Here is a 26,809-nt window from a genome sequence, read left to right on the forward strand (position 1 = left end):
GAACCTGCCATAAGGTTTGTCAAATGCTCCCTTAACGTAGTAAGACTGACTTAATTTCTCTGCTGGCTCTGATTCTCATTGTCATCATCTCTGAATGAAGAGCACTGCAATATTAGATTACATTTTATTAATCACAAGAGAAATTTCCCCAAATGTTAATGTGATACGGGGGGGTGGGGGGGGGTGTGATGACAAAACACATTTGTGATGGTCTGCAGAAGTGCAGAACCATGAGGTGGGTCAGGGTGGTGGTCGGGGCAGCTGTGACCATTTCCCCCTTTCTCCGAATTCCCTTTCTGCTGGGACTGCTCCGAAAGAGACGCCGAGGAAGGAGGAGGAAGCTGCTGGCAAGGAGGTTCTTGCCCAGCTGCGAGATCCGGGGACAAAGGAGGGCCAGAGGCACACGCTGCTGCTCGTCCGGGAGACACGGAGACCCCAGCTCGTCTGCACGGCACAGAGCACTCCTGTGCCCCAGCTGCGCCCTCGGGCTCTCCCAGGTGTGCGCTCAAGCCGCGGAACCATTCACATCAGAGGGGGCTTGGGGGGCTGTAATTCCCCCTGCTCCAAGTGGGGACAGCTGCGGGCTCAGACCAGTTCGGGCTCTGGGGAGCCCCAGGAGCAGGGACACGCACAGACAGCCCGCACGGGTGGGCGCAGACGGACAGAGACCCGGCAGCCCCCCCGCACACGGACACAGACCCTACAGACCCCCGCACACGGACACAGACCCTACAGACCCCGCAGCCCCCCGCACACGGACAGAGACCCTACAGACCCCGCAGCCCCCCGCACACGGACACCCCCTCCCGCCGCTCCCCGCACCCACCTGCGGGCGGACGCGCCGCCCCCCGCGCCCTCCTCCTCGCGCAGCGCCGGGCACCGGCACCAGCGGCTGGCACCGGCAACGGGCAACCGGCAACCGGCACCCGGCACCCGGCACCCGGCAACGACACCGGCACCGGCCCCGGCACGGGGCAGCGGCACCAACACCGGAGAGTGGCACCGGACACCGACACGGGCAGCGGGCAGCAGGTACCGGGTGGGGTAGCGCACCCCACCGTCACCACCGCAGCCGGGGGCGGCGGCGGCAGCGGAAGCGGGATAGCCGCGGCTTGGAGGGGAGCGGGGGACACCAGTCCCGGCGGGAGTGGGGGAGAACCGCCGCCCGGGTCTCCCCCCGGGTCCGAGGGGTCCCCACGGGAAGGGGCCGTGGGCAGCTCACGGGCAGGGAGCGGCACCGTGGGCGCCTTTGGGAGGGGCTGGGAGCAACGCGAGCACTGACCGCAGGTCCGGGGGCCGCAGGATCCCCGCGGACGGCACGCAGGGGTGGGGAAGGGCCGGGAGGCTTGTGCCCTGTCCAGGGGCACTCTGGGGGCACCGGCTGCTCAGGGCTCCAGGAACACTCTGAGGAGTGGGGCAGGGAGCGGGGGGCAGCAGGAGTGGGTGGCAGCGGGGGTCGGAGGGGCGGTAGAAGCAGGGGGCGGTAGAAGCACAGTAGACAGCATGACTGTGGCTGCTTCTGCTTCCCTCCGGCAGTGAGGAGGCAGAGATCCCGGCTCCAGCCCAGGAAGCCATCAGGGAAGTTCACAGAGTCTCCAGTGGGCTTCGTGCTGTGGCCCCCCAGACACAGCAGCCCGGTGGAGACCATCAGAAGCTCTCTGATCTCCTGGGGGAAACCAAGGCATCCGGGCAGCTGTCTGCACAAGGTGGGTGGACACGGCCACGGGGACACTGGGATGTGGGGCAGTGCCCGGAGCGTGGCATCCCGGGAAGGCAGGGACAAAGCAGTGGGGCTCACCTCTTCTCCCTGGTTCCCCCCACAGGCACCACTGCCATCCCATCACCCAGCGGGAAGCAGCAGCCATGGATGAAGTGACGGAGCTGGAGCTGGGGGGCAACTCCCTCCTGAAGGCCGTGTGGCTCGGCCGGCTGCGGCTGACCCGGCTGCTGCTGGAAGGGGGGGCTTACATCAACGAGAGCAACGACAAGGGGGAGACGGCGCTGATGGTGGCCTGCATCACCACGCACGTCGACCAGCAGAGCATCCACAAGGCCAAGATGGTGAAGTACCTGCTGGACAACAGAGCCGACCCCAACATCCAGGACAAGTCTGGGAAAACCGCCCTCATGCACGCCTGTATCCGAGGGGCTGGGGGGGATGTGGTGTCCCTGCTGCTGGAGAGTGGGGCAGACCCCAGCCTGGAGGACCACTCAGGAGCCTCAGCGCTGGTCCACGCCATCAATGCCGAGGACAAGGCTGTGCTGCAGCACCTCCTGAATGCCTGCAGAGCCAAGGGGAAGGAGGTGATCATCATCACCATGGACATATCAGCCTCTGGCACCAAGACGGCCAAGCAGTACCTGAACGTTGCCCCTGCGCTGGAGTTCAAGGAGAAGGCTCCCCTCGAGGAGAGCACAGCCCCCTCCAGTGCCCACCTGAAAACTCCCATCTCAGCACCTTCCCCTGCCGAGAAGGAGAGCAGCAATCTCACCCCACACCCTTCTCACACTGGGGACACTGAGCCACCCTCGCCGGGGCAGAGAGCTGGCACTGCCCGGAGAGCCCACCTGCCCCGGCTGAAGCGACTGCGGTCAGAGCCATGGGGCCTGGTGGCACCCTCGGTGCTGGCGGCCTCCAGTCACCGCGACGACACGCGGGTCTGCGCTGACAGCGAGGTCATCACGGGCATCGGCGACCTCTCGCTCTCCAAAAAGCCCTCCCTCACCCGGAGCAGCAGCAGCAAGGGCAGGGACCCCTCTCTCTTCCCCCCAGTGGATGAGCAGGCACTGGGGCCGCTGGCACGGAAAGCCACGCACGAGAAGAGCCCAGGCACCCACCCATGCCTGTCCCGGAGCATCACGGTGCCGGAGGAGCTGGAGGGCACCGGCACGGCCGCCAGCTCAGCTGCAGGGACGGACACCCCGCACTGGTGGAGGCCGGGCACCGAACACAACGGGGACCCGCAGGTCACCGAGGCGGGGAAGGGGCCGTCCGAGAGGCGGAGGCTGAGCGGGTCCCAGCTGGCCTTGCTGGACGGTGCCTGTGACTCTCCCTCCGGCAGCACCAGCACATCGCCCAGCAGCGGCCGGCGCCGGCCACCCGGCTTGCTGGAGAGGCGAGGATCCGGGACCCTGCTGCTGGACCACATCTCCCACACAAGGCCAGGATGTCTGCCCCCCTTGAACGTGAACCCCAACCCCCCGATTCCTGACATTGGCTCCAGCAAAGCCCCCTCCCCGCTGGCTGCTGGGCTGAAGCCGCTGGTGCCCCTCACACCCAGCTCGCCCAGGCGGGGCGATCTGAGAGCCCACAGGAAGCTCCTCCGCAGGCATTCCATGCAGGCAGAGCAGATGCGGCACCTCTCCGATTTTGAGGAGGTCGTGGCGCAGTAGCCGTGCCACCATTTGTTCACAGGGAGGTGGCCAAAGCCGTGCTGTCCCCGCAGAGACGGGACGGTTCCCACACAGAGTGGGCACTGGCTCCGGGGACACACACTGGTGGCCAGGGGGTTTCAGCCCTGAGCCCAGGGGCTGAATCGGGAGCGGGCTGATCGGGAGACCGATCCCCCACCGTCCTAGATCGCCAAGCTCCGTGCCAGGGATCCCACCTGCAGGTCACTTATTCCTCACTAGTTACAATCCGCTTTTCTTATATCCTGCTCGTTCTCCCACCGAATCCCGTCCCGGAGCCCCCGGTGGTGACCCCTGGGGCCGAGGCGTTCATGAAGTGCCTTCCAGGAGGGGAAGGGGCTCAGTACCGCGGGGGCTCGAGGAGCGGAACACCCTTCCAGCCACGGACTGGTGTCGGTGCTCTCCCGGAGCGGGAGAGGGAGACAACGCTCCACCTCCGAGATTCCCGAGGGCGCCGGAGCCCCGGCGGCCGAGCTCACCCGGCACCGCGGCAGCCTCGTCGGATGGGCTTGTCTCGGGATGCCAAGTCACCGAGGGTGACACGGGCTGACCCCAGGGCTTCATCCCACCGGGAAAGTCGCAGGCACCGCGCCAGGACCCCGCGGGCTCCACGCCTCACCCCACGCACGCTGTGCCGCGGGCCGGCCGTGTGCCCTGGCTGCCGGCAGATCCATGAATGCGTTTATTCACGAGACCGCGTGTGCGCAGGGGAGCAGGGGCAGGTGTTGGGTGGTCCTGCGGAGACTTCTGCACTGGTTTTGCACTGCATTAATAAAGCGCTCAGCTTTGGACGGAGGCTGATCTCGCGTGGAGCGGACACCAGCCGCCCGGCCAGGCGGTCCCGGGAGTGCCGAGGCGATGGCCGCGGCTCCCGGAGTGCTCGGCCCGGAGATGCCGGGGGGGTTCCCGGGGTGCCGGGGTCGGTGGAACGTTCCCGGGATCCCCGCGGGTGCCCGCCCCGGGGCCGGAGGCACCGCCCGCGCCCCGCCCCGCTCGCGGCGGAAGCGCCACGTCAGGGGGGCGGTGCGGGGGCGGTGCGGGGCCGGGGCCGGTGCCGGCGGCGGTGGCGGGGCCGGGCTCGGTGCGGGTCGCGATGCCGAGCGCGGTGCGGACGCTGTGCCTGGCCGCGCTGCTGGGCGCGCTGGGGGCCGGCGGCACGGAGCTGACGCTGGAGCTGCCCGACAGCGCCCAGCGCTGCTTCCACCAAGAGCTGGAGAGCGGCGTCAAGTTCACCCTCGACTATCAGGTACTACCCTGCCTGTACCCTCCTGCAGCCTTCTGTGCTCCCCCTGCACCCCCTGCCCAAACCCCTGCCGGGGCCCCCTCCGCCCGCACCCCATCCCTGTGCCCCTGCCCATGTCGTGCCCGTGTGCCTGCCTGTGCCCCGATGCCCGTGCCCCCTTGCCCATGTGTGTGCTATTGCCTCTGCCCATGCCACCTGCCCCTGCCTCCCCACACTCCCATTCTGTGCCCCGCAGAGCCCCAGGCAGGGCTCCAGTTCCACCCCAGCTCCCTCCATGGTGCACTAGGAGTTGTTCCCAACCCCAGCCCCATGCCCAGCAGGGCCTGAGAGCCAGGCCTGGGACGTGCCCACATCAGCCGTGGACACCGCTGACCTGGGTGATGAGGGCTGTCCCCACCTGAGCCACGGGCACCCCACCTGAGTTGCTGGCACTGTGGTGCACAACTTCCCCAGGGCTCCCCTGGCCTGGGCCCCATCCCATGGGCATGGTGCCCGCTGGCCTCTCACACAGCTGTGGGGTGGGCAGGGGGCCCTTGCCACGTTGCTTGGCGTGTGCCACCACTGGAGATGTGTCTCCCTCCACAGGTGATCAGCGGAGGGCACTACGATGTGGACTGCTACGTGGAGGACCCCAACGGCAAGACCATCTACCAGGAGACCAAGAAGCAGTACGACAGCTTCTCGCACCACACCGAGGCCAAGGGTGTCTACACCTTCTGCTTCAGCAACGAGTTCTCCACCTTCTCCCACAAAATCGTCTACTTCGACTTCCAGGTGGGCGACGAGCCGCCCATCCTGCCCGACATGAACAACCGCGTCACTGCCCTGACACAGGTGGGTCCCGGCAGGAAGGGAGGAATGGAGGGAGGGAAGGTCCTGTCACAGCCCCCAAGCAGCCTTGCGGGATGGCAGTTGGGGCCTTGTCCCCCTCCTCCTCCACTGGATGCAGAAGTGCCAACCGCCAGCCAACAGCCCCACCACACACCACATCCTCTGTCTTGGGGGGGGCTGTGCTGGCTCTGGGCTCCCCTCTGCAGCAGCCCGTGTCCATCCCACGTGAGGGAATTGCATCAGCCATTGCATCCCTTGGTGTGAGCTCTGGGCTGGCCATCCGGGTGCCCTCGTGGGCCTCTCAGCTCTGTCCCAGTGGGGAACCACCCTGGGTGGGTTCTGGCAGGAAACCTACAACACAGACACTGCTCTTGAGTCCAGCTCTCGAGTGTTCTGGCACGGCCCTGGGCTCCCTCAGCTGTGCCATGTCAGAAGCGACAGGGCGCTCTCGTCCTTGTCCCCCAGCTGGAATCTGCCTGTGTCACCATCCACGAGATGCTGAAGGCGGTGATCGACTCCCAGACGCACTACCGGCTGCGGGAGGCGCAGGACCGGAGCAGAGCTGAGGAGCTCAACGGGCGCGTCTCTTACTGGTCAGTGGGGGAAACCCTCATCCTCTTCGTGGTCAGCATCGGGCAGGTGATGCTGCTCAAGAGCTTCTTCACTGAGAAGAGACCCAGCAGCGGCGGAGCTGGCACCTAGAGCTGCTGTGCGTGTGCCTGATGCAGCAGCAGCGGGACGGCGCCGGGGCCGCGCTGCGCCGCCCATCTGTGCCGTGGGCAGGCGGGGGGCGGGAGCAGGGGTGACACTGCTCAGCTGGGTGACGCAGCCACCCAAGTGCAGCCGTCCCCCGGCGTCACCTCCCGCTTGCCATCGCCCGGCCTACCCTGTCCCCTCGCCTGGCCACCCTGTCCCCGTTCTCTGGCTGCGCTGGGACGCGGGTGGGACCAGCACAGCAGAGCGCTGGGGCAGCCTCGTGACTGCCGTGACCACACGCCCCTGCCCCTGAAGCCCTGTGCAGCCACGAGGGGAGGGACAGCGCTGGCCCACCTGGCACCCCCCCAGTGCCCTCGGCCCAAGGAGAGCTGCCCGTGGGCTGGGGGTCTCTGACTGCACCCCAGCTCTGCTGTGGCGGGCAGGGTGCTGCCAGCAGCAGGGCCACAGCAAGGGAAGGCTTTTTGCTGCGTGGTCCTCTGGCTCTAGCAGCTCCTCCCCTCACAGCAATTCTCAGGCTGGCAGCAGGTGGTGTGCCCATACCAGGTGGTGTTTTCATATTCACACGAGTCCGTGCCTGGGACTCAGCCCCCTCACACATTCCCCCCACCCTGTGGACATATGCCAAGGAAGCCCCATCCCTGCCCCAGAAGCACAGAGAGCCCACACACACTTGGGACTGCAGCCCCTCATTCCCTGGAGCCCCACAAGACCCCTGGAGTGACTGGTGTGCTGGCCCTCCAGCCCTCAAGCAGGTGTGAGATCATTTTTCAGAGCTGAAGCAACTCCACTAGACTTTTCCTTCACCACTTTCAAATAAAGCCCTGCAAGCATGGCTGGCACTGCTGTTACTGGGCACAGCTTCTGCCTGCCCTCCTGCCTTGTCCCTCTGCCCACGCCAGCTGGGCTTGCTCCTGGCACAGGAGCCAGAGACCCCTCAGCAGGAGCAGCAGCCCTGCCGTGCCTCACCCCGCGAGGCTGCACCGTCAGTGGGTTGTGATGGGGTCCCCCCTGCGCCGTGGGGACTGAGGAGCCAGGGGAGCCCAGCGCCCCTCCGCAGCACGGGGGGACCCCCGGGCAGAGCCCAGCTCTGGGGTCCCTTCCCTGAGGCTGGGGGCATGCCAGGGCAGTTCTCCTGGGCTGCCCCTCACTCTGGCGATACCCGTGGTGCTGGGGGGAGTGAGGGGCCCAGGCAGCCACAGCCCTCACCCACCTCTCCGGGCCCCAGCAGCCGCGCTGGCTCTGCCGGCAGCGCCGGCCTTGGGGCAGCTGCTGCAGGCGGGAGAACTGGCCCTGTGTGCCTCCCAACAGCCTTGGGCAGGGGCCAGGAGCTCCTGTTTGGAGCACAGCCGACATCGGCAGCACCCTGGGACTGCCACCAGCCCTGGCAGGGATCAGCCCTACGCCCACTGGGACGCACAGCCCTGTGGGGATGAAGAGGGAGGGAAGCACCCAGCCCTGGCCAGGCTGGGATGGCCTTGAATCTGCCCCTACCTGGGGACTCCTGAGCCACCCACGGTGGGGACGGGGCAGCTGTGACCCCCGTGGTGCTGGCTCTGGGGACACCAGCTCAGCTCCTGGCTGGGGGACACGGGAGGGACAAGAGGTGGCCATAGGACAATTTATTGCTGTTCAGGGCACAGAGAAGGGAGAGGGGACAGGGGCACCCCACCAGCCCCAAGCCCGCAGAGGCGCTTCGGGGTGTGGGGAGAGATCAGCAGTGACTCCATCCCCTGGACCTGTGCTGACCCGGTCATCCTGCTGCCAGACCCCCCTGCCCTGAGCGCCCCAGCGGTCGTGCTGGTGTCACAGGGAGCTGCTGTGACAGGAGGGGTCCCTGGCAGCCCCTCGGGACCTCCGCACCCCCTGGACTCCCCGCTGGGGCGGCAGGGAGGAGGCTGAGCAGCGGAAGGAGCCGGTGGCTGGGGAGGGGGGCTGGGCCAGGGGGCCGTGCCTGCACGGGCACCCCCAGCCCCCGCGGAGGGGGATGGTGAAGAGCCCGTAGGTGATGGGGTCCAGGCATGCGTTGAAGAGGCCAAAGATGAAGAGAATGTGGGTGAGGGCCGGCGAGATCCTCTTCTCCATGGCGCGGGGACAGAACCAGTGCCAGAGCCCCAGCAGGTAGTAGGGGGTCCAGCAGAGGATGAAGGAGGAGACGATGACCAGGCTCATCCGCAGCATCCGCAGCCGGGCCCGGGGGATGTTGTTCCTGGAGCACCGCAGCGACGCGTCCTGCGAGGAGACTGGAGGGGCACGGCCCGTGAGGGGAAACGGGGCCGGGACGGGGACCCCGTGCCCTGGGGGAAAGCTGGGGGGTCCCTGCAGAGCTCCAGACAGGACTTCCCCTGGGCATGGGGGGAACCTGGGGCGCCTGGCACTCACAGAGGCCCGAGCCCATGCGGCGGGAGATCTCCAGCAGGATGCGGGCGTAGCAGCAGACCATGATGAGCAGGGGCAGCAGGAAGAGGCAGGCAAAGCCCACCATGTTGTAGAGGGTCTCGTGCCAGGCCCGGGGGAAGCTGCCGCGCGTGGTGCACTGGGTGAAGTTGTGCGGGGGGCGCAGGGTGATGGTGTGGAACAGGAACAGCTGCAGACAAGAGAGGCGGGATGGGGGCGATGGGGGTTTGCGCCTCCCGAGCCAGGGAGGGCACTGGAGGCCAAAGCAGGGACTCTCCAGAGCCAGCCTGGGGGGTGGGACCTGTCACCACCCCTGCACTGGCTCTGCTCCGCAGTGACAGGGGCCTGGGGGCACCCCCGGCAGTGGGCAGAGCTGGGTGAGGGGGATCGCCGCCACAGCCGCTCTATTGCCGGCTCTCCACGCCCATCCCACAGAGCTCTCCGTCCCCACCCTGCAGGTCACTCGGTGGCACCAGCCCTGGCAGCGTCACCAGCCGCGGGGCCGGGTGGGGGCTGTCCCCCGCAGGGGCCCCGGGTCGGTACCTGCGGCACGGCCAGCCCCGCGCTGAGGACCCAGGCCACGTGCAGCATGGCGCGGTTGCGGGCGCGGGCGCGGGCGATGGCCAGCGGGCGCAGGATGGCGGCCTGCCGGTCCAGGCTGATGACCACGGTGACGAAGGCGGAGGCGTACATGGCCAGCAGCCGCAGGTACATGAGCAGGCGGCAGGCCAGGTCGCCCGCCCGCCACTGCAGCGTGATGTTCCAGACGGCGTCCAGCGGCATCACCACCGCGCTGACCAGCAGGTCCGCGGCGGCCAGGTGCCGCAGCAGCAGGCGGATGTGGGGGCGCCGGCCGCTGCCCCGGCCCCCCACCGCCCGCAGCACCGCCAGGTTGCAGCCGGCCGAGAGGGCGAAGAGGGCGAAGGTGACGGCCACGCGCACCTGGGCGGCCGGGGAGAAGGTGGGCAGCCGCAGGGGCTCCTCGCCCTTCTCCTCGGGGGGGCTCCAGGCGCAGCCCCACTCGGGGGGCGTCACGCCGGGGGGCTCCGCGCTGCTGTTTCCCACTGCAGGGCCTGGGTCGGGATGGCCCCTACCTGCCACAACAGGCAAAGGGGCAGTGGGAACCCTGAGGTGGGGGCTCTGGGTGGGGCAGGCCACACTCAGCACTGTGGGTCCTGTCCCCTAGAGCCCCCTGCCCAGGGCCGCAGTGCCGACATCACGTTTCTGAGCTCACTTCCCTGTGTTCCATCCCTGCCTGCTCGCTGCATCCTGCTGCTACCCCGGAGCCTCCAGCAGCCCCCAAAGCCCCTCCATGCCCCCAGAGCTACGGGGGTCCCTGGCACCAAGTAGGGCAGAGGAAGACAATGGCAGCTGACCCCAACAGGCCACCCGCCTCAGGCCATTACTGCTGTGCCCCTCTCCCTGCCCAGAGTACCCCTCACCACCTTGCTGGGGATGGTGACCCCACCCAGCCCAACAATGACACCTGGAGGACCAGACACCCCATTTCCCCACCTCACCTGCGTCCAGGGTGTCCTGCCTGGCATTCCCCAGCCAGGCCATGGCAGGGCTGATGCTCACACAGTGCTGAGGCTCTGTGCTGAGGGCTCCTGCATCTGCTCGGGGGCACGAGGGGGAGCGGGGCAGGTAGCGGGGCAGGTACTGCAGAGAGGCAGCACCTGCTGCTGCAGCTGCAGCTGCTGTGGCGTGGGCGCCCTTGGCAGCTCTGAATGGTCCTTGACGTAGCCAGCGGCTCGGAACAGCACGGTCCTTCCCCTGCCACCCACAGCACATGGACACACACGTAAGCCTGCGTGGTGCTCACACACAGGAATGGACGCTGGGATGTGCCCCACATCTGTGGGAGGGAGCCCCCCAGCCCAGGGGGTGCTGCCGGTGCCCCCCAGGTCTGGCAGTGCTGCTGCCAGGGCCAGGTATCAGAGCACACGAGGCCTCCTTGCATTGGGCTGCAGCATTTGGGGGACCCAGAGACCCACAGGTCCCTCCGCCCTCCCTGCGGCTGCCAGCTGCTCCCCCAGACCGGGGTCAGCCCCATGGCAGGGTCCCGGTGGCTGGAGCCCGTGCCCAGGTCCCTTCAGCCCCGGCTGGAGAGCGGGGGCTGCAGCCTAGGGGAGGGCAGGCCAGGGGGCTGCTTTGCACCTCAAAGGCTTGTCTCCCGTTCCGTCACGCCCCTCCTCCTCCCCAGCAGAGGATATTAACCTCATTAGAGAGTCCTTTCACACTCCATGGGGTTCATTAACCTCCCGCCCTTCACCCCAGACCCCAGAGCTGGGAGGATACTCCCCTGACCCGTTAGCACATGGCTGCCAGGTCCCAACACCCTCCTGCTAATGGGGACCCCAGACTTCAGGGAGCCACCAAGGGGGCTGGGGGCACAGGGTCCCCATCACCATCTCCTGGCAGGATCTCCAGCCTGTGGGCTCAGCCCCATCCCCACACCGAGCTGGACCCCAAATCTACCCATCTCACTCTGCACTGGGAGCTCCCGCAGGCCCAGAAGTGCCAGGTGGGAAGGCTGGATGGATCTGGAGGGTGCTGGGGACCCTCAGCCCTTCCTGGCCGGGGCTCAGGCCCCAGGGCAAGGGGAGTGTCTCAATACTCCCCCAGGTTGCTCTCCCAGCTGGTGCCTGGCTGCCCCACAGCCCCCAGCCCCGCAGCCCAGCGAGGAGACCCAGGCATGCCAAACCCCATTCCGTGCCCAGCTCCTGGGAACAGCCACACGGACACTCAGAGAGGGTACAAGGGTTTATTCACATCCAGCCGCCACCCGGCGCGTCCAGCACGGCTCCAGGCTCCGACAGCTTGTTCCTGCAGCTGTCCCAAGGGCCCGTGTGTCCCCGGGCTGCAGGGGTCCAGACGGGCATGGCGGGGCAGTGGGTGCTCCAGGCCCGGGCCTCACCCGGGTCAGTGCCCGGGCGGTGCAGGGAGCAGAGCCTCCAGCAGTGAGAGCAGGTCCGCAGAGAGATCCTGGGGAGCAGACAGGGAGAGGGTGAGCAGCCAGCCAGAGCTGCAGGCAGGGCTGGGGTCGTGGGAGTGGCAGCCCACCCACTGGAAAGGCTCCTGGGCAGGGACGAGCAGGACAACGGACTCCATTCTGTCCCCACTAATGGGATCCCCGCAAACATGAGGGAGGGAAGCACCAGGAAAGATGGGGCAGTCTGGGGGATCCACCTCAGCCACTGCCCGGAGCAGGGCTCACCTCTCCGTTGCCTACCCCAGATAAGGCTGTTGTTACCCCAAAACCAGTTCCTGCGCTGCCCCACGCCACGAGGACTCTGAGGCTGCCCCAAGGGGGGGTTGATCCCTGCCCCACGCCAGCCCCATGCTGAAAGTCACCCCAATCCCCACCAGCACGTACCTGGGTGACTGTCCCTGTGCCCACGAACTCTGACAGCACCAGTCCCATGTCCAGGACATCACCAGGGAGCTCCGGGCGGGGCCCAGCCCCTGCAGAGTGGGGAGGGGTCAGCCAGGGGGACGCAGTGGAGGTGACAGCCTCGTCCAGCTCTGAGGAGGTCCCCACTGCAGGCATGTAGGGGGGTGGCCCCCAGGTCTCCGTCTGGACGTTGGAAACCCCAAGAATCTCTGGAGGGGTCCCGGTTGCCGGGATGTAGGAGGGAGACCCCCAGGTCTCCATTCCGATGTTCGGACCCCCAAGTGCATCTGGGAGGGTCCCTGCAGCAGGGGTGTAGGGGGGGGATCCCCAGGTCTCTAGCCCCATCTCCGGACCCCCAAGCACCTCTGGGGCAGTGCCCGCCGCAGCAGGGCTGCAGAGGGGTGACCCCCAGGCACCCGTCCCCATGCCGGGAGCTCCGTGCAGCTCCGGGGGGATCCCCGCCATGGCAGGCGACCCCCAGCCCGCAGCGCCGGGCGGCGAAGCAGCGCGGGGGTCGCTGTCCTGGCAGCAGCCCAGGCCCCGCGGACAGAGGGGACAGTGTCGGGGGGCCGGCGCCCCGCGGCCGAGCCCCAGCAGGGCGGAGAGGTGGGCGATGTAGCGGGTGGCGAGGCGCAGGGTCTCGATCTTGGTGAGGGTCTGCCCGGCGGGCGCCAGCGCGGGCGGCAGGTAGTGCCGCAGCCGCAGCAGGGCCTGCGCCAGCCGCCGCATCCGCAGCTTCTCCCGCTCGCTGGCGCTCTGCCGCGGGACCCCCGCTCCCCCGCCGCCCCGCACCCCCTTCCTGCCCCTGGGGCGGGGGGCGGCGTGCCCGCGGCAGGGCCCCCGAGCCGCGGCGGGGGACGCGAGGCCGCAGGAGTCGGGCGATGCTGCGGGAGAGCTGCTGCTGTAGCCCAGGGGGTCCGGCGGTCCGCGGGCACCCCAGTCCTGCAGCGGGGCGGTGGCGGGCAGCGTGCGGCCGTGGGCCATGGCAGAGCGGAGGCTGGGAGCGGTGTGCCGGTGCCTGCCGGGCGCCCCGGCTTTATGCCGGCCCGGAGGTGTGAAGAGGCACCTTCGCGGCTGCAGGAGCAGCACTTCAAAGGCCGGGGGTCTGGGGGGGGGGGGGGGCCCGGGCCGCGGCTGTGAACGCGGGGTGACGAATTTCACCCCAGAGGTGTGAAGCTGCTCGGTGCTGCCCCTCGCCCCCGCGCGGGGCGGGGGGCCGGGGCTGGGACCCACCCGGGAGCTGCAGCGGGGTCTCAGTAGCTCTGCTGGGGGAGCTGCAGTGGGGCTGCAGCACGCTCTGCACTGGGGGTGCCCCGGGGGTGTTGCGGGGCTCTGAGGGGCTGCAGTGGGGTTTGCAGTGGGTCTGGGTGGCGTGTCCCTGCGTCTCCCCCCTGCAGCGTGACTCCGGACAGGGAGCTGCCCCTGTGGCTTTGTGGGACACCCCCCACCCGGTTTGGGGGTGCCGGTCTCCCACCGCCCCCGGACGGACCCCGCGGGGCTGCCCGGCGCTGGCAGTGGCAGGGGAGCCCCCACGGGCGGCGGGTGTGGAGAGCCGGGGCCGGGGCTGGGAGGAGCCCTCCCGCCGCGTTCCCAGGCCCGCAGGTGTCGGGGCCGGCGGGTGTGAAGGTTTCCCGGGAAACAGCCCCGCCGAGGCACGGAAAATCCATCAGGGAGCAAGGGGACGCGGGCATGGCACGGCACGGGCCCCCAGAGCTGGTGTGCACAGCCTGGTCTGGGGGTACACGTGGGGGCACAGGACCCCCGAACTGGGTGTGCACAGCCCGCTGCTACTGCGGGGTGCAGGACCCTCCCCCAAGCGGGGTGCGCGAAGCTCTGGGAACATGAGGGGCACAGGATCCCCACAAAGCTGGGGGGCACAGCTGAGGGGATACAGCCGGGGGCACAGGACCCCCAAACCGTGTGTGCACATCTGAGCACTGACCCAACCCATCCGAGGCCACCAGTGCCAACCCCATTCCAACACCCAGCCCAGGCTGGGGGCGCAGGGGTGTCTGAGGGGAGATGTGCACCCCATGGCCCGGGCCAGGCACGGCCTCTTCCCCGCTGCCGGCCCCCTCCTGGGTCGCATTAGCTGATGAGCTCCCGGGTAATGAGTTCTGCACCCGCCGCAGCCGCTTCCCACCTCCCTGTTTGGACAAGTGCTGGAGTGCGGCTGGGCTGGGGCAGCACCGGCCGTGGGGTCAGAGCCCCCGCAGGGTTGGGAAAATCTTTAACCAAGAGTGTGTAAGTCTTGTGAATTCCTTTAGCTTCAGCCAGAAGTGCTTTGTCCTGTATTAATGGGTGCAAGTGGTTATCTTAGCCTTAAAGACCATGGCCCTGACCAACACTGGTAAGAAGATGTATCTTGGCCAGACCACAGAGCTGGGATTAATTCAAAGATAAGAAATTTTTCGATAATGTGTGGAATGGGGTGCTCCCCAAACGAGCACCAGACCCTCAAAGACCCCTACTTTTATGTAAATAAGCTCCAAAAAGTGATATAAATATGCAAAAGAATTTGCGGGGCTGTTTAGCATACATTTTTGAGTTTTGGGAAATGTAATTAACGACTTACAAAGATTTAAACTAGTCTGTTAGCTAGCTGTGGTATAGGCAGTAGGAGACATCCTCTGCACACCCAGCACTGAAATAAAGCTACTTTCTAATACTGAAATTACAGTGTTAGAGGGTTTGATGCCCAACTTTTGGTGACAGCAGGACACCCTGCAGCCCCTCACCCCGGGGAGCAGGGTGGGTTCCCCCATCCCTTCAGCCCCTATCAGTGGAGCAGGGTGCAGGGCCATGAGGCAACACGGCCAGGGCACCAGGACAGAGCTCAGTCAGTGCCCAGCTCAGGCTGTGCCCCCCGGGAGCCCCCAGCCCTCCTGCCCTGCTGGGACCCTCCCAGGACACGTCCCTGCCCACTGGGGACCCGTCATCCCGGGTCAGACGCCTGTGTGGTTTCTGGGGGCCATGCTTGTCCCTCTGTCCGGGATGGGCACCGCTCGCAGGGACGCTGCCCGGGGCTGTGTCTGGTGCAGGGGTCAGTGCTGCCAAGCGCCTGGCAAAGAGCCCCCTCGACCCCCGCTCTCCCTCAGCCCATCCGCACGGGGGATCCCCTGGGCACCCTCAAGACGCTGGCACCCAGCACGGTGCACCCCAGTGCCCTGGGGACCCCAACCCGCAGCAGCACAGGGACCCCCAGACCGAGCAGGGGCACAGCCTGGTGGCTCCCCAGATGCCTCAGCGTGTCTGGAGCCGTCCGGGGCTGCATCCCTTGGGACTGCGGGGACAGGAGCAGCACGGCCAGTGCCGGGATGTCTCAGGGAAGGGAGGTCCCCGGCCCCCTCACCTGCACGCCGCGCACCCCCTGTCCCTTCGGGCCGTCAGCCTGAGCCAGAGCTCACATAGCGCCCCGGGGCCGGGGCTGCGAGCTGGGCATAGCGCAGGGAGCTGCGGGGACTCTGCTGGGTGCCCGGGCAGGCGGCTCGGGGTCCCGGCACTGGAAGGTCAAGTCCCGGGCCGGGCTGCCGCCGGCTGAGCGGCTGTGCGGGGAGGTGCGGTGCGGGGCGACCCGGTACGGTGCTGCGGGGCTGGCGGCACGTTAGCATCTCTCACGGCCGTGTGAATGGGTCCCCACACACTTCCCAGCGCCGGCAGGGCTAATTAAGGACCGAAGGAGTCAGATCTGACACCTCTGCAAATGGGCCCGGCATTCCCAGGCTCCCGCCGCCCGCCCGGAGCGGGGCGAGGCTGGGGGAGCTCGATACCTCCAGGAGGGCGCAGAGACATCGCCCCGCACCCCCGGCCCAATTAAAGCCGGGGTTACCCCCAGACGCGGCCCGCAGAACAGTCCCCAACCAGGGCCAGACACAGCACCGCACCCCAGCTCCTTCGGCAGAGCCCCCCCGTGTCCCCTCGGGGCAGGGAGGGGTGCGGGGCAGCGGGGGTCCCGCAGACAAGCTGCGGCACTACCTGCCCTCACCAAGATCGAGACCCTGTGCCTCGCCACCCGCTACATCGCCCACCTCCCCGCCCTGCTGGGGCTCGGCCGCGGGGCGCCGGCCCCCCGACACTGTCCCCTCTGTCCGCGGGGCCTGGGCTGCTGCCAGGACAGCGACCCCCGCGCTGCGGGCTGGGGGTCGCCTGCCATGGCGGGGATCCCCCCGGAGCTGCACGGAGCTCCCGGCATGGGGACGGGTGCCTGGGGTCACCCCTCTGCAGCCCTGCTGCGGCGGGCACTGCCCCAGAGGTGCTTGGGGGTCCGGAGATGGATGTAGGGTCACCCCCCGACAGCCCTGCTGCAGGGATCCTCCCAGAGCTTCAGAGGATTCCCAGTTACACCACCCTAGGGCCTCCTCACAGACGTGGCACAGCCACGGGTAAAAGGACGCCTCCCTCCTGCTGCTTGGAGCCTGCCAGGGCAGGACTGACGGACACAGGGCACCACAGGATCCCTGCACCTGGGTCCCAGCTGCCCACACATCACCAGGTACCCAAAGACCCTCTCTGGCCCAGCCCCTGCTCCTGCAGTTCCTGGGCTGGGGTGGAGGATGGTCCTCGTGTGGAGGGTGGCAGGGGGTGCAAGGTGGGGTGTCCCACAGCCACTCACCTCACACAGCTCTTCCCACACAGCTCAGCAATCCCCGGGCCCCGGCCAGGCTCATCTTCCCAGCTCCTGCCGCAGCCTCTCTCCTGCCCAGCAGCTGTGGGCTTGGAGCTGCCTGCACCCCTTGGACACAGAGCCCACGCAGTGCCATGGCAGTGGGGCAGTGGGACGGTGGCATGGCCGTGGGTCAGTGGCGTGGCCATGCTGCAGAGCTGCACGGGATGGGACAGACACCAGGGTCCTCCCTAAAGCCGCCCTGCAGAGCTGCTCCCCTATTCCTTACTGTGGGACCTGCTGGCTGCACCTCAGCACGGGCAGGGCTGGGAGCACCCTTCAGCCTGGCACCCCACGCACACAGCCAGGTGCTGCCCCGGGCCAGCGGCTCAGTGCCCACTGCCAGCCCAACCCACAGCCCGCATGTGTGCCAGGGCTGAGGTGGCAGAGGGACTCACCACCTGGGCCGTCCCCAGCCCCACTGACCCCAGCTCCCACCTGCTGGGGGTCCCTTCCCATCCCTGTGCCCAAGGGCAGCGCGGTCTCTTCAGGGCGCAGGGTGGCCCATGGGGGACAGTCCCTCCTACCTGTCACAGCCTGGCCCTGCCCCAAGCCTGCAGCACCTGCCCAGAGCGGCGCAGGCAGAGGGGTCCTGCTGCCAGTCCCCCTAAGCAGGGCCCAGCAGGAGAGCTCACACGCAGCTGTCAGACAGAGGGGCTGGGGGCTGGCGTCAGCGAAGCCCCCAGAGCCACTTAGCACCGGGCTCCTAACAGCCGGGGGCTCACAGCCCCGGGCTGCCCCAGGCCTGCAGGGCCCCTGGCGCTTCCTACCCGGTGTGCCGCAGTCCCCACAGCACGGCCCCAGCACGCAGGGTGCCCCTGGAAACCGGGCAAGTTTTTATTTACAGCCCAGAGCACACCAGCCCGACCTCCCCCTGCCAAGCCCCCCAAGTTCCCAGTGCCCATCATCCAGGCGTCAGCCCCTCCCTGGCAGTGCGGGGGGATGGAGTGAGGGAGTGGCCGAGGGCCCGTCCTGGTGGCCAGGGACGTGCAGGCGCCTGTTAGCTGCTCTTGATCGCGTTCTCAAACCAGTCCAGCACCGTGGCCTGGTTCTCCTTCACCCAGTTGATGTTAGCGCGGGTCCGCTCCAGCGCCTGCTCCAGCGCCCGTGTCCCCGACCCAAACCCGATGTCCTGGTTGTCCTTCTTGAACTGCTCCAGCTGCCAGGCAGAGATGGGGCTGGAGCAGGCAGGGCATGGGCCCGGCAACCCCTGGCAGAACCCCGCAGCTCCCAGCACCACTGGACCCCGCCAGGAACACCCTTGTGAGCACTCCAGCCCCTGACAACCCCTGTGAGCACTCCAGCACCGCCCCAGCATCTCTCAGCTGCTCCCTGGCAAGACACCAACAGCCCCCAGGAGCACCCCAATAGCCTCTGTGAGCCCCCAGCACCACTCCAGCAGCCCCCAACACCACCCAACATCCTCCTGATAGCCCCAATAGCACCCTGAGAGCCACCAGCACCATCTCAGCAACCTCCAGGAGCACCCCAATAGCCTCCTGAAGCCCATGCATCACCCCAACAGCTTCCAGGAGCTCTCTGACAGCCCTTGGGCATCCCTGCCACCACCCCAGCCGGCACCCAGCAGCCTGTGACAAGGACAGGACCTCTTGGACCCCTGGGCACACAAGGGGCAGGAAATCCCCTCTCAAGGGCTGCTGGCAAAGGGCAGCTCTGCCAAGGCTGGGGTCCCTGGTCCCCCGGCTCCTGCCAGGGTCCAGCCTCACCTGTTGCAGCTCAAACTCTGAGGAGAAGCGCTGGGTCACAGCTAAAATCAGGCGGGAGAAGGAGAAGGAGCCGCCCCCATACCTGGGAGAGCAGAAGGGTGCTGAGCCAGGGGGAGGGGACAGGGGAAGGGACAGTGCCACCCTCAAGGGGCGCAGGCAGACGGGGTGACCCAGCCCCCCATGGTGCTCACTGGGTGAAGAGCGTCCTCCAGTTGCCACGGATGAAGTCCCAGGCCAGGGACTGGCCCACGACGTTGCTGGCAATGCTGTTGATCGTGGAGGTGGCATCCTGCTTCCGGATCTTTGTGGGGTCGAGGGTGTACTGCAGGTACCTGGAGGGGCACGATGAGGCGGTGAGGGGCTGGCGGGGCAGCTGACAGGATGAGGGTGATGGGCTGGTGGGGACACACCACAGTGCCAGCCAGACCCCACACACACCGGTTGAGGATCCAGGGGTGGGGGCTGCAGGAGAGGGCTGTGCGGAGCTTGTCAGCCTCAGACACCACATGGGCCTCCTTGAACTTCTCCCAGAGGAAGTCCCAGGCATCCTCCCCGCCCGTGGCCACCATGCTGCAGTAGATGGCTGAGCGCAGGTTCGCGGGGACCCTGTTGGGGTAAGGTCAGTGCCAGGAGCCCCTCGCCGTGCCCATCCTGACCACACACGCAGCACCGGCGCTTCCGGGGACTCACGGGTTGGTGGAGCCATTCTGCCACTGGTGCAAGTAGTCGGTGGCCAGATTCTGGCAATCAGTGACACCGTAGGAGCAGGCGGTGCTGATGGCATTGACCTCGTTGTACCTGGGGGAGAGAGGCCGTGAGGGCTGGGGTCTGGCACAGGGCACTCACCGGCCAGTGCTGGCTGGAGGCAGAGCTGTGCCCTCTACCCAGCACAGCCGGGGAGACCCCAGGGATCCAGCCCAGCCCCAGGGCCACGGTACTCACTGGGCCATCAGGCCAATGGGGAGTTCCTTCCAGTTATTGGTGCTTTCCTTGTAGTAGTTGAAGAGAGGGGTCACCTGCTTGCGCATGTATTTCTGGGGGCAAGAGGGAGTCAGTGCCCAGTGACACTGGGAGCAGCCCCCACACCACCGTGGGGGCAATCCTGGCCCCTCACGCCCAGCACGGGGGGGTGGCACCACTCACCGACATGGCCCCAAAGACCTCGCTGCGGTCAAACATCTGCTGGAAGTACTGGAGGCTGTTGAGCGCTGCCTGCCAGGGCATGTATTCCGTCTCGTGGCTCAGGAACCGTGTCGTGTTCAGAGCCAAGGTCACGCTGACGTGCTTGGCCCTGCCAGGGGTGAGGGCAGCGTCACCTCCCCAGCTCCACTGGCACTGCCCACCCCAGGGTGCCCACCCCATCCAGCCCTTCACTCCAGTGGCATCCGGACCACCAGGCAGGGCTCACCTGGCCAGGTTAAAGGCATCGTCAATGATCTGGGCACGGTTGATCACAGGGAAGACCTGAGAGAGCAAAGTCAGTGTCTCAGGACAGCCTGAGTGGGGTGGTGTGAATGGGATCCCACAGCCCTGAGCACCCCGGGTACCGTGTGGTTAGTGTCAAGCTGCTTGAGGAGCTGATCCCAGTTCTCCTGGTTGTAGTTGACACGGAAGTACCCAGTGACATTGAGGTTCAGCAGGAGCCAGCTGGGGCTGTTGAGCCTGAAGTCGTTGTTGGTGGCTGGGAAGGGGACAGGAGGCTCTTCCAGAGCTGCACCCCCACCCACCAGGGAGGGCCAGGCTCAGCCCCCACAACCACTGCCTCCCTGGGAACCACGACCAGTGCCATGGCAGTGGAGGTGGCAGCAAGACCCCCACTCACGGCCAGGACACACCATACCTGTGACTTTGGTCAGCCAGTAGATGCCGTTCCCAGGGCCACTGTCTGTCATCCAGGTGATGGGGATGATCCAGGTGTAGCTGCGCCATGGAGAGACAGGTGGTGGGACTGGCCCTCACCCCTGACCCCTCAGTTCCCAGCCAGCCCCACCACACTCACTTGAAGACAGAGGGTCTGTCCACAGAAGATGTGGGATCCAGCAGAAAATGGGTCTGGCTGACGGTGCCGCTCTGGGTGTCAACAGTCACCACAGGGAAGCCCATCTGCAGCGTCCAGCGGTCCATGATGTTGCTGATACTGTCAGGCAGTTGGACGTTGTTCTTGTCCACCGCCTGCGGGGATGGCAGCGCCGCTGCTCACCAGGGCCAGGGGCACGGCCAGCGTGGGGCTTGGCCAGCGCTACAACCCTCACCCAGCATGTGGGACCCTGTCACACCAGGCAGCCCCCGGAGCCAGGGCCGGGGATGCTGCAGGAGCACCAGCCCACTCCTACCTCTTGCAGATGGACCCAGAGGTCAGTGTAGACGGTGTTGTTGTAGGAGAAGGTGTGGAGGTAGGACTGTGGGAGAGCACCAGGAGAGACGGGTGAGCAAGGACAAGTCTAGGGTGTGGGACCCCCCTAAAGCAGCCAGGAAGGCCTCTGCCCTGGGATGCCCACCCTGCACTGGGCTCGCTGCCCCCCAGTACCAGCAGCACCTCACCTGCAACCCCTTCTTGAAGATTTCCTCACTAAGGAAGCTCGAGAGCATCCGCAGCACCGATGCTCCCTGCAGGGACAGCAGGTCAGAGAAGCCAGGGACACCCCAGAGTCCATCCCCACCCCAGGGACCCCCGTGCACACCTTGCTGTAGGAGATGCTATCGAAGACTTCGCTGATCTGGGCTGGGGTGTTGATCTCCTCCTCACGGAAGGAGAGCGGGTGGGAGCTGGCCAGGGCGTCTGTCGCCATCACCGCATGCAGCTCGTTCAGCACCATCAGGTCTTTCTGCAGAGGGGGCACCGGCACCCGCCTCAGCCCCGCGTGTACCGCCTGGCACCGGGGCAGCCCTGGGCTGCCTGTTGCCCTGCCCGCCCCCACGCCCACCGTCGCTGGCACTCACAATGTTCCAGGAGCGCTCAGCGAAGTCAGCACCCAGGTACTCCACGTAGGAGGCGAAGCCCTCGTTCAGCCACAGGTCGTTCCACCACCGCAGCGTCACTAAATTCCCAAACCACTGCAGAGGGCACAGCACTCCCTCAGCCGCCAGCCGTCAGTCAGGGGAGCGGGCGAGGGGCGCAGCAGGTACCTGGTGTGCCAGCTCGTGGGCGATGACGGTCACCACCCGCTCCTTGTTGCCAATGGAGGAGTACGCAGCGTCGAAGAGCAGCGAGTTCTCCCGGTAGGTCACCAGCCCCCAGTTCTCCATCGCGCCCGCATTGAAATCGGGGAGGCCAACCTGGTCTGGGGGTGGAGGGCTCCCATCAGTGCCCCGCTGACAGCACGCTGGCCCATCTTCCCCCCTGCAGTGGGCACCTCAGCCCCGGGTGCCCCGCAGCACCCACCAGACTTCGTGAGCGGGTAGGACGTGTTGTAGTAGTCCTCAAAGAAGCTGAGGATGGGGCCAGTGACATTGAGAGCGTAGTCGCCCTGGCCCTCGGCAATGGCTTTGGGGCGGCCCCAGATGCGAATCTGGAGAGGAGGGATGCAGGACTCATCAGTGGCCCAGGCTCAGCCACCCAGGTGGGCAGGGGGTGCACCCCACCCCATCCTACCAGTGTCTTCTCTGATCTCTCCACAGCTTTGAACTGGCTGACAATGAAGGCCAGAAGGTACGTGGACATCCGGGGAGTGGTGTCAAACTCAGTGACCTTCCAGGTCTCTCCATCAATCACCTGCTCACCGGTGTCTGTGGAGGTCAGAGAATCAGCCCACAGCCCTGCCAGGCCCCCAGCCCCGCAACGGGGCTCCCCCACCCCACTCACTTTTGGCAGGCATGTTGGAAATGGCCCCATAGCTGGAGGGGTAGATCAGCGTCACTGTGAAGCTGGCTTTCATGGCCGGCTCGTCGAAGCAGGGGAAAGCTTTGCGTGCGTCAGCCGCCTGCATCTGCGTGGTGGCCACCACCTGCCTGTGAGCCAACCCTATCAGTCCTGGGGGTCCCTGTGGAGCCCGCACCCCCCCAAGTCCCCTTTCTCCCACCCCCACTGGGGCAGCATGAGGATGCAAGGAGGGCACAGAGGCTCCACACACCCATCCCATGGTCCTGGTGGGAGAGGAGCCCCAAAGCCAGCTCATGCCCTCCACTGCCCTGTGCCAACCCCGTGCCCCCATTCCCCTTCCCACCACGACACTGGGCCAGCCCTGTGGCTTCCACCCCATCCCCTGCCCTCCACCTACTTGTTGCCTGACTCGTCCGTGTATTCGCTGCGATAGAAGCCAGCCAGGTCATCGGCCAGCTCCCCGGTGAAGCTGCTGGACAGCCGGTACCGCTGGCCCTGCTGCAGGGGAGCGTCCAGCTGCACCACCAGGTACTGGGTGGGAGTCTCCAGCCAGGTGCGGGAGATGGCAGGGGCATTGCCACCACCCTCTGCCTGCAAGGTGGCATGGAAGGAGCCCTGCATGGTGTAGTTCAGCTTCTTGCTGTGGATGAGGATGAGGTCGGTGGCCTTCTCACACATGAAGACCACACTGCTGTTGCCCTTGAAGATGTACATGTTGTTGGCATCAGGCTTCAGGAAGGGCTGCAGGGACACCTCGTAGAACTCCGGCTTCAGCGTGTCTGGCAACCTCCACCGGTTCCAGGGGTTGTTGGAGGTAGGGGTGGTGGTGCTGGTGCCGGGGCCGGCCGTGGTGCTGGTGCCGGGGCTGGCCGTGGTGCTGGTGCCAGGGCTGGCCGTGGTGCTGGCACCCACATCTGATGCCCCCTTGTTCTTTTCCTGGGCGTACACCACCGAGAGTGCAATGATGGTGGCCACAGCGCCCAGGCCCAGCACAATGGCCACGATGCCCACGGTCTTGCTGATGAAGAAGCCGCCTGCCATGGCGGGTAGCAGGAGTGGCACTGGCAGAGACGGCGCTGGTGCAAGCACGGCTTTTAGCCTCTCGCTCCCACGAGGTTTATTAGTCCAAGTTAATGGGTGAAGTATTAAGTGGCCATGGGGTTCAGGGCGGCGACAGACCCTGGGATGAGCTTTCCCCCCGCCCGCCCCCCAGCCTGGCAGGAGCACCAATGCCCGGCACCGCTGCTGCTGCAGGGGCAGAGCTGGCGGTGGGGGGTGGCACCATCAGGGAGTGTGCACGGGCTGTGGGCCTGGACCCCCGGCGTCCTTCCCCAGCGCTGGCCTGGCCCTGCAGAAGGAGGGACAGAGTGGGTGGTCGCAGCCAGCAGCCACATCCACACCATGCTGCGGGGCCCAGCGTGTGTCCCCAGCAGCCAAGCCCAGATGCAGACTCAGTGTCACCCCATTCACCCTGGAGTGACAGCGTCTGAGCCACTGTCAGAGGGTCCAGGCCGCCCCTGCGTGCGGGGGGCACAGCACACAGGCTGCCCCAGACAGGGAAAGCAGGGCAGTGTGGTGCAGCACAGGGGTCTGCAGCGGCGGGGGAATGGGGGGAGGACACTTGGGAGGAGCTCCCTCTGCTCACAGCCCTCTCAAAGTCCAGGGTCATGAACCCTGAGGCAGCGGGGTCAAACTCCGTCCTTGTGAAACCAGCCCCAGTGGGCACAGGTGAGGTCCCCACCCAGGGCGGGGTGGGGGTGGGTAACGCATCCTGTCCCACACTGGGACAAAATAGGAAGTCCCGTTCTCAGGATCTAAACGATATCTCCATAGGGAGATATGGGCAGGTGTTGCCAGAAGCCACAGCTGGGGCAAAGGGCAAACCAGGATGAGTGAGTGGTGTCCCCAGGGAGCCCGTGCCCTGTCCCTGACAGCACCCAGCTGCACCTGCCGGGGCCACCGTGCCTGGCACAAATCACTCTGGATGCTGCTGGTGTTCCTGGCACTCCCTGTCAGGCACAGCCATCCCCCAGGCCCAGAGGTCACTGCTGGCTCTCTCAGAACCATCCCCACGCTGGCTGTGGCCAAAGGCTTTGGGGACAGTCCCCCACAGGACCAAGGGCCACAGGTGTTTGGGGGGTGCCAGGCACTCTGCACAGCCCCTGTCCCGTGCCAGCGGGCCTGCTGGCCCTCCCCACAGCCCCTGGGGCACAGCACGCAGGCATCCCCCACTGGCTCGCCTGGGGAGGGGCTGGATGGAGTTACGGGGAGCAGCAGACACAGCACCCACACCCCGACTCCCCCAGCCTGCAGGACTCTGTCCCCACCCCCAGAAAACCCCTCTGGAGCCCAGCCAGCAGCACACGCATCTCCCACCAGCGGCACAGAGGTTGGGCGTCACCCCTGTGGGCACGTGGGTCCCTTGGGGCTCTGGCCTCACACACCCCACAGCCTGACACCCCCCAGAGCCCTCCACACCGTCAAGCATCCCCACAGACCCCCCCAAACCCCCGCATTGCATACGGACCCCATAACCCCCATGTATGTGAACCCCACTGTTAGCCCCACACCCCAGAGACCCCGCCGGTCCCCACGGCCCCTTCCCCGCTCGGTCCGGCCCAAGGCTGCCCCCGCTTGGGCTGTGAAGCCCCCGGAGCCTCCGCAGCAGCAGAGTGCCCCCTCACCTTCCTGCGCTCCGCTCCACCGGGGCCAGCGGGGTCCCGCCCGCCCTGCTGCCGCTTCCCGGGCCCCGCGGGCGGCCCTGCCCGGGCTGCTGCCGGGCTGCTGCCGTGCTCCTGCCCGGGCTCCTGCCCGGGCTGCTGCCCACCCCGGCTGTCCGCCCCGCCGGAGCGCTCTCGGCTCCAAAGGGAGGAAAGCTTCCTCCGAAGCTCCGGGGCAGGAACCCGCAGCTCTCGCCCCCTTAACCTCGTGTCTGCCGGCCGGCGGGGCGGGGGCACGGCCGGGGCAGCGTGGGGGGAGAACCTCCGCTATGGGCTCCCGCGCAGCGGAGCAGGGCGAGGAGGCAGTTGTGAGGGGAAAGGCGGCTGGGGAGGGGGCCTGGGCTTGGAAATGCGCTGGCGGGCAGAGCTGAGCCCGGCCAAAGCCGGCACCCACGGGTGCACAGCCCAGCGCGGCCGGGGCAGGCGGTGGGCTGCGGCCAGCAGCCATGCCCAGCATCCAGCCCCGTCTCCGCAGCATGCGGGCGGCTCGGGGCAGGCCGCGTGCCCCGGCTCGCTCCGGGCTGTGGGGCCGGCCTGGTGACCCGGCCACGGCCACGGCCCCTCTGGGCACGGGAGCACTCCGCTCCCGCACGGCCTCCGCCACCGCCCCGGGGCCGGACTGCCGGAGCTGCGGGTTCCCCCGGGCTGCGGGTTCGGCCCGGCTCGTCCCAGCCTCAGCCAGCGCTTGGGAGCAGGGAGCGGCCGGGGCCGGCAGAGCGGCTCCCCGGGCCCGGCAGAGCGGCTCCCCGGGCCCGGCAGAGCGGCTCCCCGGGCCCGGCAGAGCGGCTCCCCGGGCCCGGCAGAGCGGCTCCCCGGGCCCGGCAGAGCGGCTCCCCGGGCCCGGCAGAGCGGCTCCCCGGGCCCGGCAGAGCGGCTCCCCGGGCCCGGCAGAGCGGCTCCCCGGGCCCGGCGCGGTGCCGGGCCTCAGCCTCGCACGCCCCGCAGAGCGGCAGGCCCGGGGCGGCGGGGCCGGAGCCGGCAGCGGAGCCGGGGCACCGGGGCACCGGGAGCACGTGTGGCCGGACGCGGCCCGCAGCGGCACGGGGATGCTGTGGCGTGGGGCCGGGCGCAGGCGCTGCCCGTGGCCGCCGAGCCCCCGTACCCCCGGCCTGGCGCAGAGCAGCTCGGCAGCACCCGCCGGCACCTCGCCAAGCCCCTCGCCGTGAGGCGAGCCGGAGCGTTCCCCTCCGACCGCCTCAGTCCTGCCGGACGCCGCGTCCCAGCCCCAGGACATGGCCCAGGCACGGTGGCTCACCTGCACCCTTCGCCGGCACCTACAAGAGGACGAGGAGGAGGAGGAGGAGGAGGAGGAATAGGAGGAAGCGGAGGGAGAGGAGAGCCAGCGGAGGAGGACCAGCAGGTTGCCCAGCTCCTTGACCTCCAGGAGAGCTGATGTGGCTAGTGGCCAGCTGGGGAAGGGTTAAGCTGCAGGGAGGGGAAATTCCTTCTAGGCAGAGTCACGGTTTCCCTGCCAGGGGAAGTGGAGGCAGAACCTGGAGCACAGCTGGGGAGCAGAGGAAGGGCCCCTGGCCAGCCCCAAGGGCTGGTGGCCAGATGGAGCTGCGGTGGAGCCAGGGGCGTGGGGTACATGGCTGACAGAGCCCATCAGGGTCACTGTGACCCCCCCAGGATGAGCCCTGCTCCTCCCCAACCTCAGAGGACCCCAGCCCCACAGCTCCCGCAACCCAGAGAGCTGTCAGAACTCACAGAGCTGCTGCCCTGCAGCAGGGCGAGGGCAGGAACTGGCAAGGGGTGACCCGCCACCAAAGGCCCAAAGCTGGGAACATTGTCACAGCCTGAGCACAGCCACCACCCTCCCCACACCTGCTCCGAGAGCAGAGGGTGCAGCCAGGGACGCTGCCCTAAGCCTCCTGCCCTCCCCTGGG

The 26,809-nt window shown here is 67.5% G+C and overlaps 5 protein-coding genes across 5 annotated transcripts; 2 read left to right on the plus strand and 3 right to left on the minus strand.

Annotated features, from left to right (window-relative positions):
• The first annotated feature begins 905 nt into the window (after positions 1 to 905).
• ANKRD34C (ankyrin repeat domain 34C) lies at positions 906 to 4,019 on the plus strand. The gene is made up of 3 exons (XM_053988779.1): positions 906 to 1,032; positions 1,537 to 1,706; positions 1,824 to 4,019. The coding sequence occupies exon 3, from the start codon at positions 1,864 to 1,866 to the stop codon at positions 3,391 to 3,393; it is 1,530 nt and encodes a 509-aa protein (XP_053844754.1). The 5' UTR covers positions 906 to 1,032; positions 1,537 to 1,706; positions 1,824 to 1,863; the 3' UTR covers positions 3,394 to 4,019.
• On the plus strand, positions 3,723 to 7,034 carry LOC128813142 (uncharacterized). Its single transcript, XM_053987921.1, is given in 4 exon segments — positions 3,723 to 4,446; positions 4,449 to 4,657; positions 5,240 to 5,488; positions 5,951 to 7,034. Coding segments are annotated over 4 exon segments (1,419 nt in total). The 3' UTR covers positions 6,188 to 7,034.
• An 888-nt stretch (positions 7,035 to 7,922) lies between these two features.
• Positions 7,923 to 10,159, minus strand: LOC128813491 (gonadotropin-releasing hormone II receptor-like). The gene is made up of 4 exons (XM_053988676.1): positions 10,117 to 10,159; positions 9,140 to 9,690; positions 8,582 to 8,786; positions 7,923 to 8,442 (listed from the first exon to the last, which is right to left on the minus strand). The coding sequence occupies exons 1-4, from the start codon at positions 10,157 to 10,159 to the stop codon at positions 8,006 to 8,008; spliced, it is 1,236 nt and encodes a 411-aa protein (XP_053844651.1). The 3' UTR covers positions 7,923 to 8,005.
• A 1,190-nt stretch (positions 10,160 to 11,349) lies between these two features.
• On the minus strand, positions 11,350 to 15,604 carry LOC128813143 (translation initiation factor IF-2-like). Its single transcript, XM_053987922.1, has 5 exons — positions 15,401 to 15,604; positions 15,175 to 15,276; positions 13,941 to 14,140; positions 11,976 to 13,098; positions 11,350 to 11,584 (listed from the first exon to the last, which is right to left on the minus strand). Exons 1-5 carry the CDS (start codon positions 15,602 to 15,604, stop codon positions 11,522 to 11,524), a joined length of 1,692 nt encoding a protein of 563 aa, XP_053843897.1. The 3' UTR covers positions 11,350 to 11,521.
• Positions 15,605 to 17,471: 1,867 nt separating this feature from the next.
• ANPEP (alanyl aminopeptidase, membrane) lies at positions 17,472 to 25,698 on the minus strand. Its single transcript, XM_053988850.1, has 21 exons — positions 24,888 to 25,698; positions 22,601 to 23,551; positions 22,186 to 22,331; positions 21,976 to 22,109; positions 21,766 to 21,892; positions 21,510 to 21,664; positions 21,324 to 21,437; positions 21,065 to 21,208; positions 20,925 to 20,990; positions 20,717 to 20,782; positions 20,383 to 20,555; positions 20,224 to 20,303; positions 19,931 to 20,064; positions 19,792 to 19,847; positions 19,527 to 19,674; positions 19,326 to 19,417; positions 19,074 to 19,181; positions 18,822 to 18,989; positions 18,575 to 18,715; positions 18,384 to 18,465; positions 17,472 to 17,815 (listed from the first exon to the last, which is right to left on the minus strand). Exons 2-21 carry the CDS (start codon positions 23,242 to 23,244, stop codon positions 17,657 to 17,659), a joined length of 2,937 nt encoding a protein of 978 aa, XP_053844825.1. The 5' UTR covers positions 23,245 to 23,551; positions 24,888 to 25,698; the 3' UTR covers positions 17,472 to 17,656.
• Between the last annotated feature and the right edge of the window lie 1,111 nt (positions 25,699 to 26,809).

The sequence above is a fragment of the Vidua macroura genome, chromosome 12 (genome assembly GCF_024509145.1).
Source record: "Vidua macroura isolate BioBank_ID:100142 chromosome 12, ASM2450914v1, whole genome shotgun sequence".
Classification (NCBI taxonomy): Eukaryota; Metazoa; Chordata; class Aves; order Passeriformes; family Viduidae; genus Vidua; species Vidua macroura.

Coding starts and splice junctions, on each gene's coding strand:
- ANPEP (XM_053988850.1), bottom strand. CDS start 23,244: ATGGCAGGCGGCTTCTTCATCAGCAAGACCGTGGGCATCGTGGCCATT. Junction 20,783..20,924: donor TCTTCAAGAAGGGGTTGCAG/GTGAGGTGCTGC, acceptor GCTCTCCCACAG/TCCTACCTCCACACCTTCTC. Junction 20,065..20,223: donor CTGGCTGACCAAAGTCACAG/GTATGGTGTGTC, acceptor TCCCCTTCCCAG/CCACCAACAACGACTTCAGG.
- LOC128813143 (XM_053987922.1), bottom strand. CDS start 15,604: ATGCTAACGTGCCGCCAGCCCCGCAGCACCGTACCGGGTCGCCCCGCA. Junction 15,277..15,400: donor CCCCGGCCCCGGGGCGCTAT/GTGAGCTCTGGC, acceptor CTGTCCCCGCAG/TCCCAAGGGATGCAGCCCCG. Junction 11,585..11,975: donor GCACAGGGACAGTCACCCAG/GTACGTGCTGGT, acceptor TCTGCTCCCCAG/GATCTCTCTGCGGACCTGCT.
- LOC128813491 (XM_053988676.1), bottom strand. CDS start 10,159: ATGGCCTGGCTGGGGAATGCCAGGCAGGACACCCTGGACGCAG. Junction 8,787..9,139: donor CGGGGCTGGCCGTGCCGCAG/GTACCGACCCGG, acceptor TCTTGTCTGCAG/CTGTTCCTGTTCCACACCAT. Junction 8,443..8,581: donor CCGCATGGGCTCGGGCCTCT/GTGAGTGCCAGG, acceptor GTGCCCCTCCAG/TCTCCTCGCAGGACGCGTCG.
- ANKRD34C (XM_053988779.1), top strand. CDS start 1,864: ATGGATGAAGTGACGGAGCTGGAGCTGGGGGGCAACTCCCTCCTGAAG.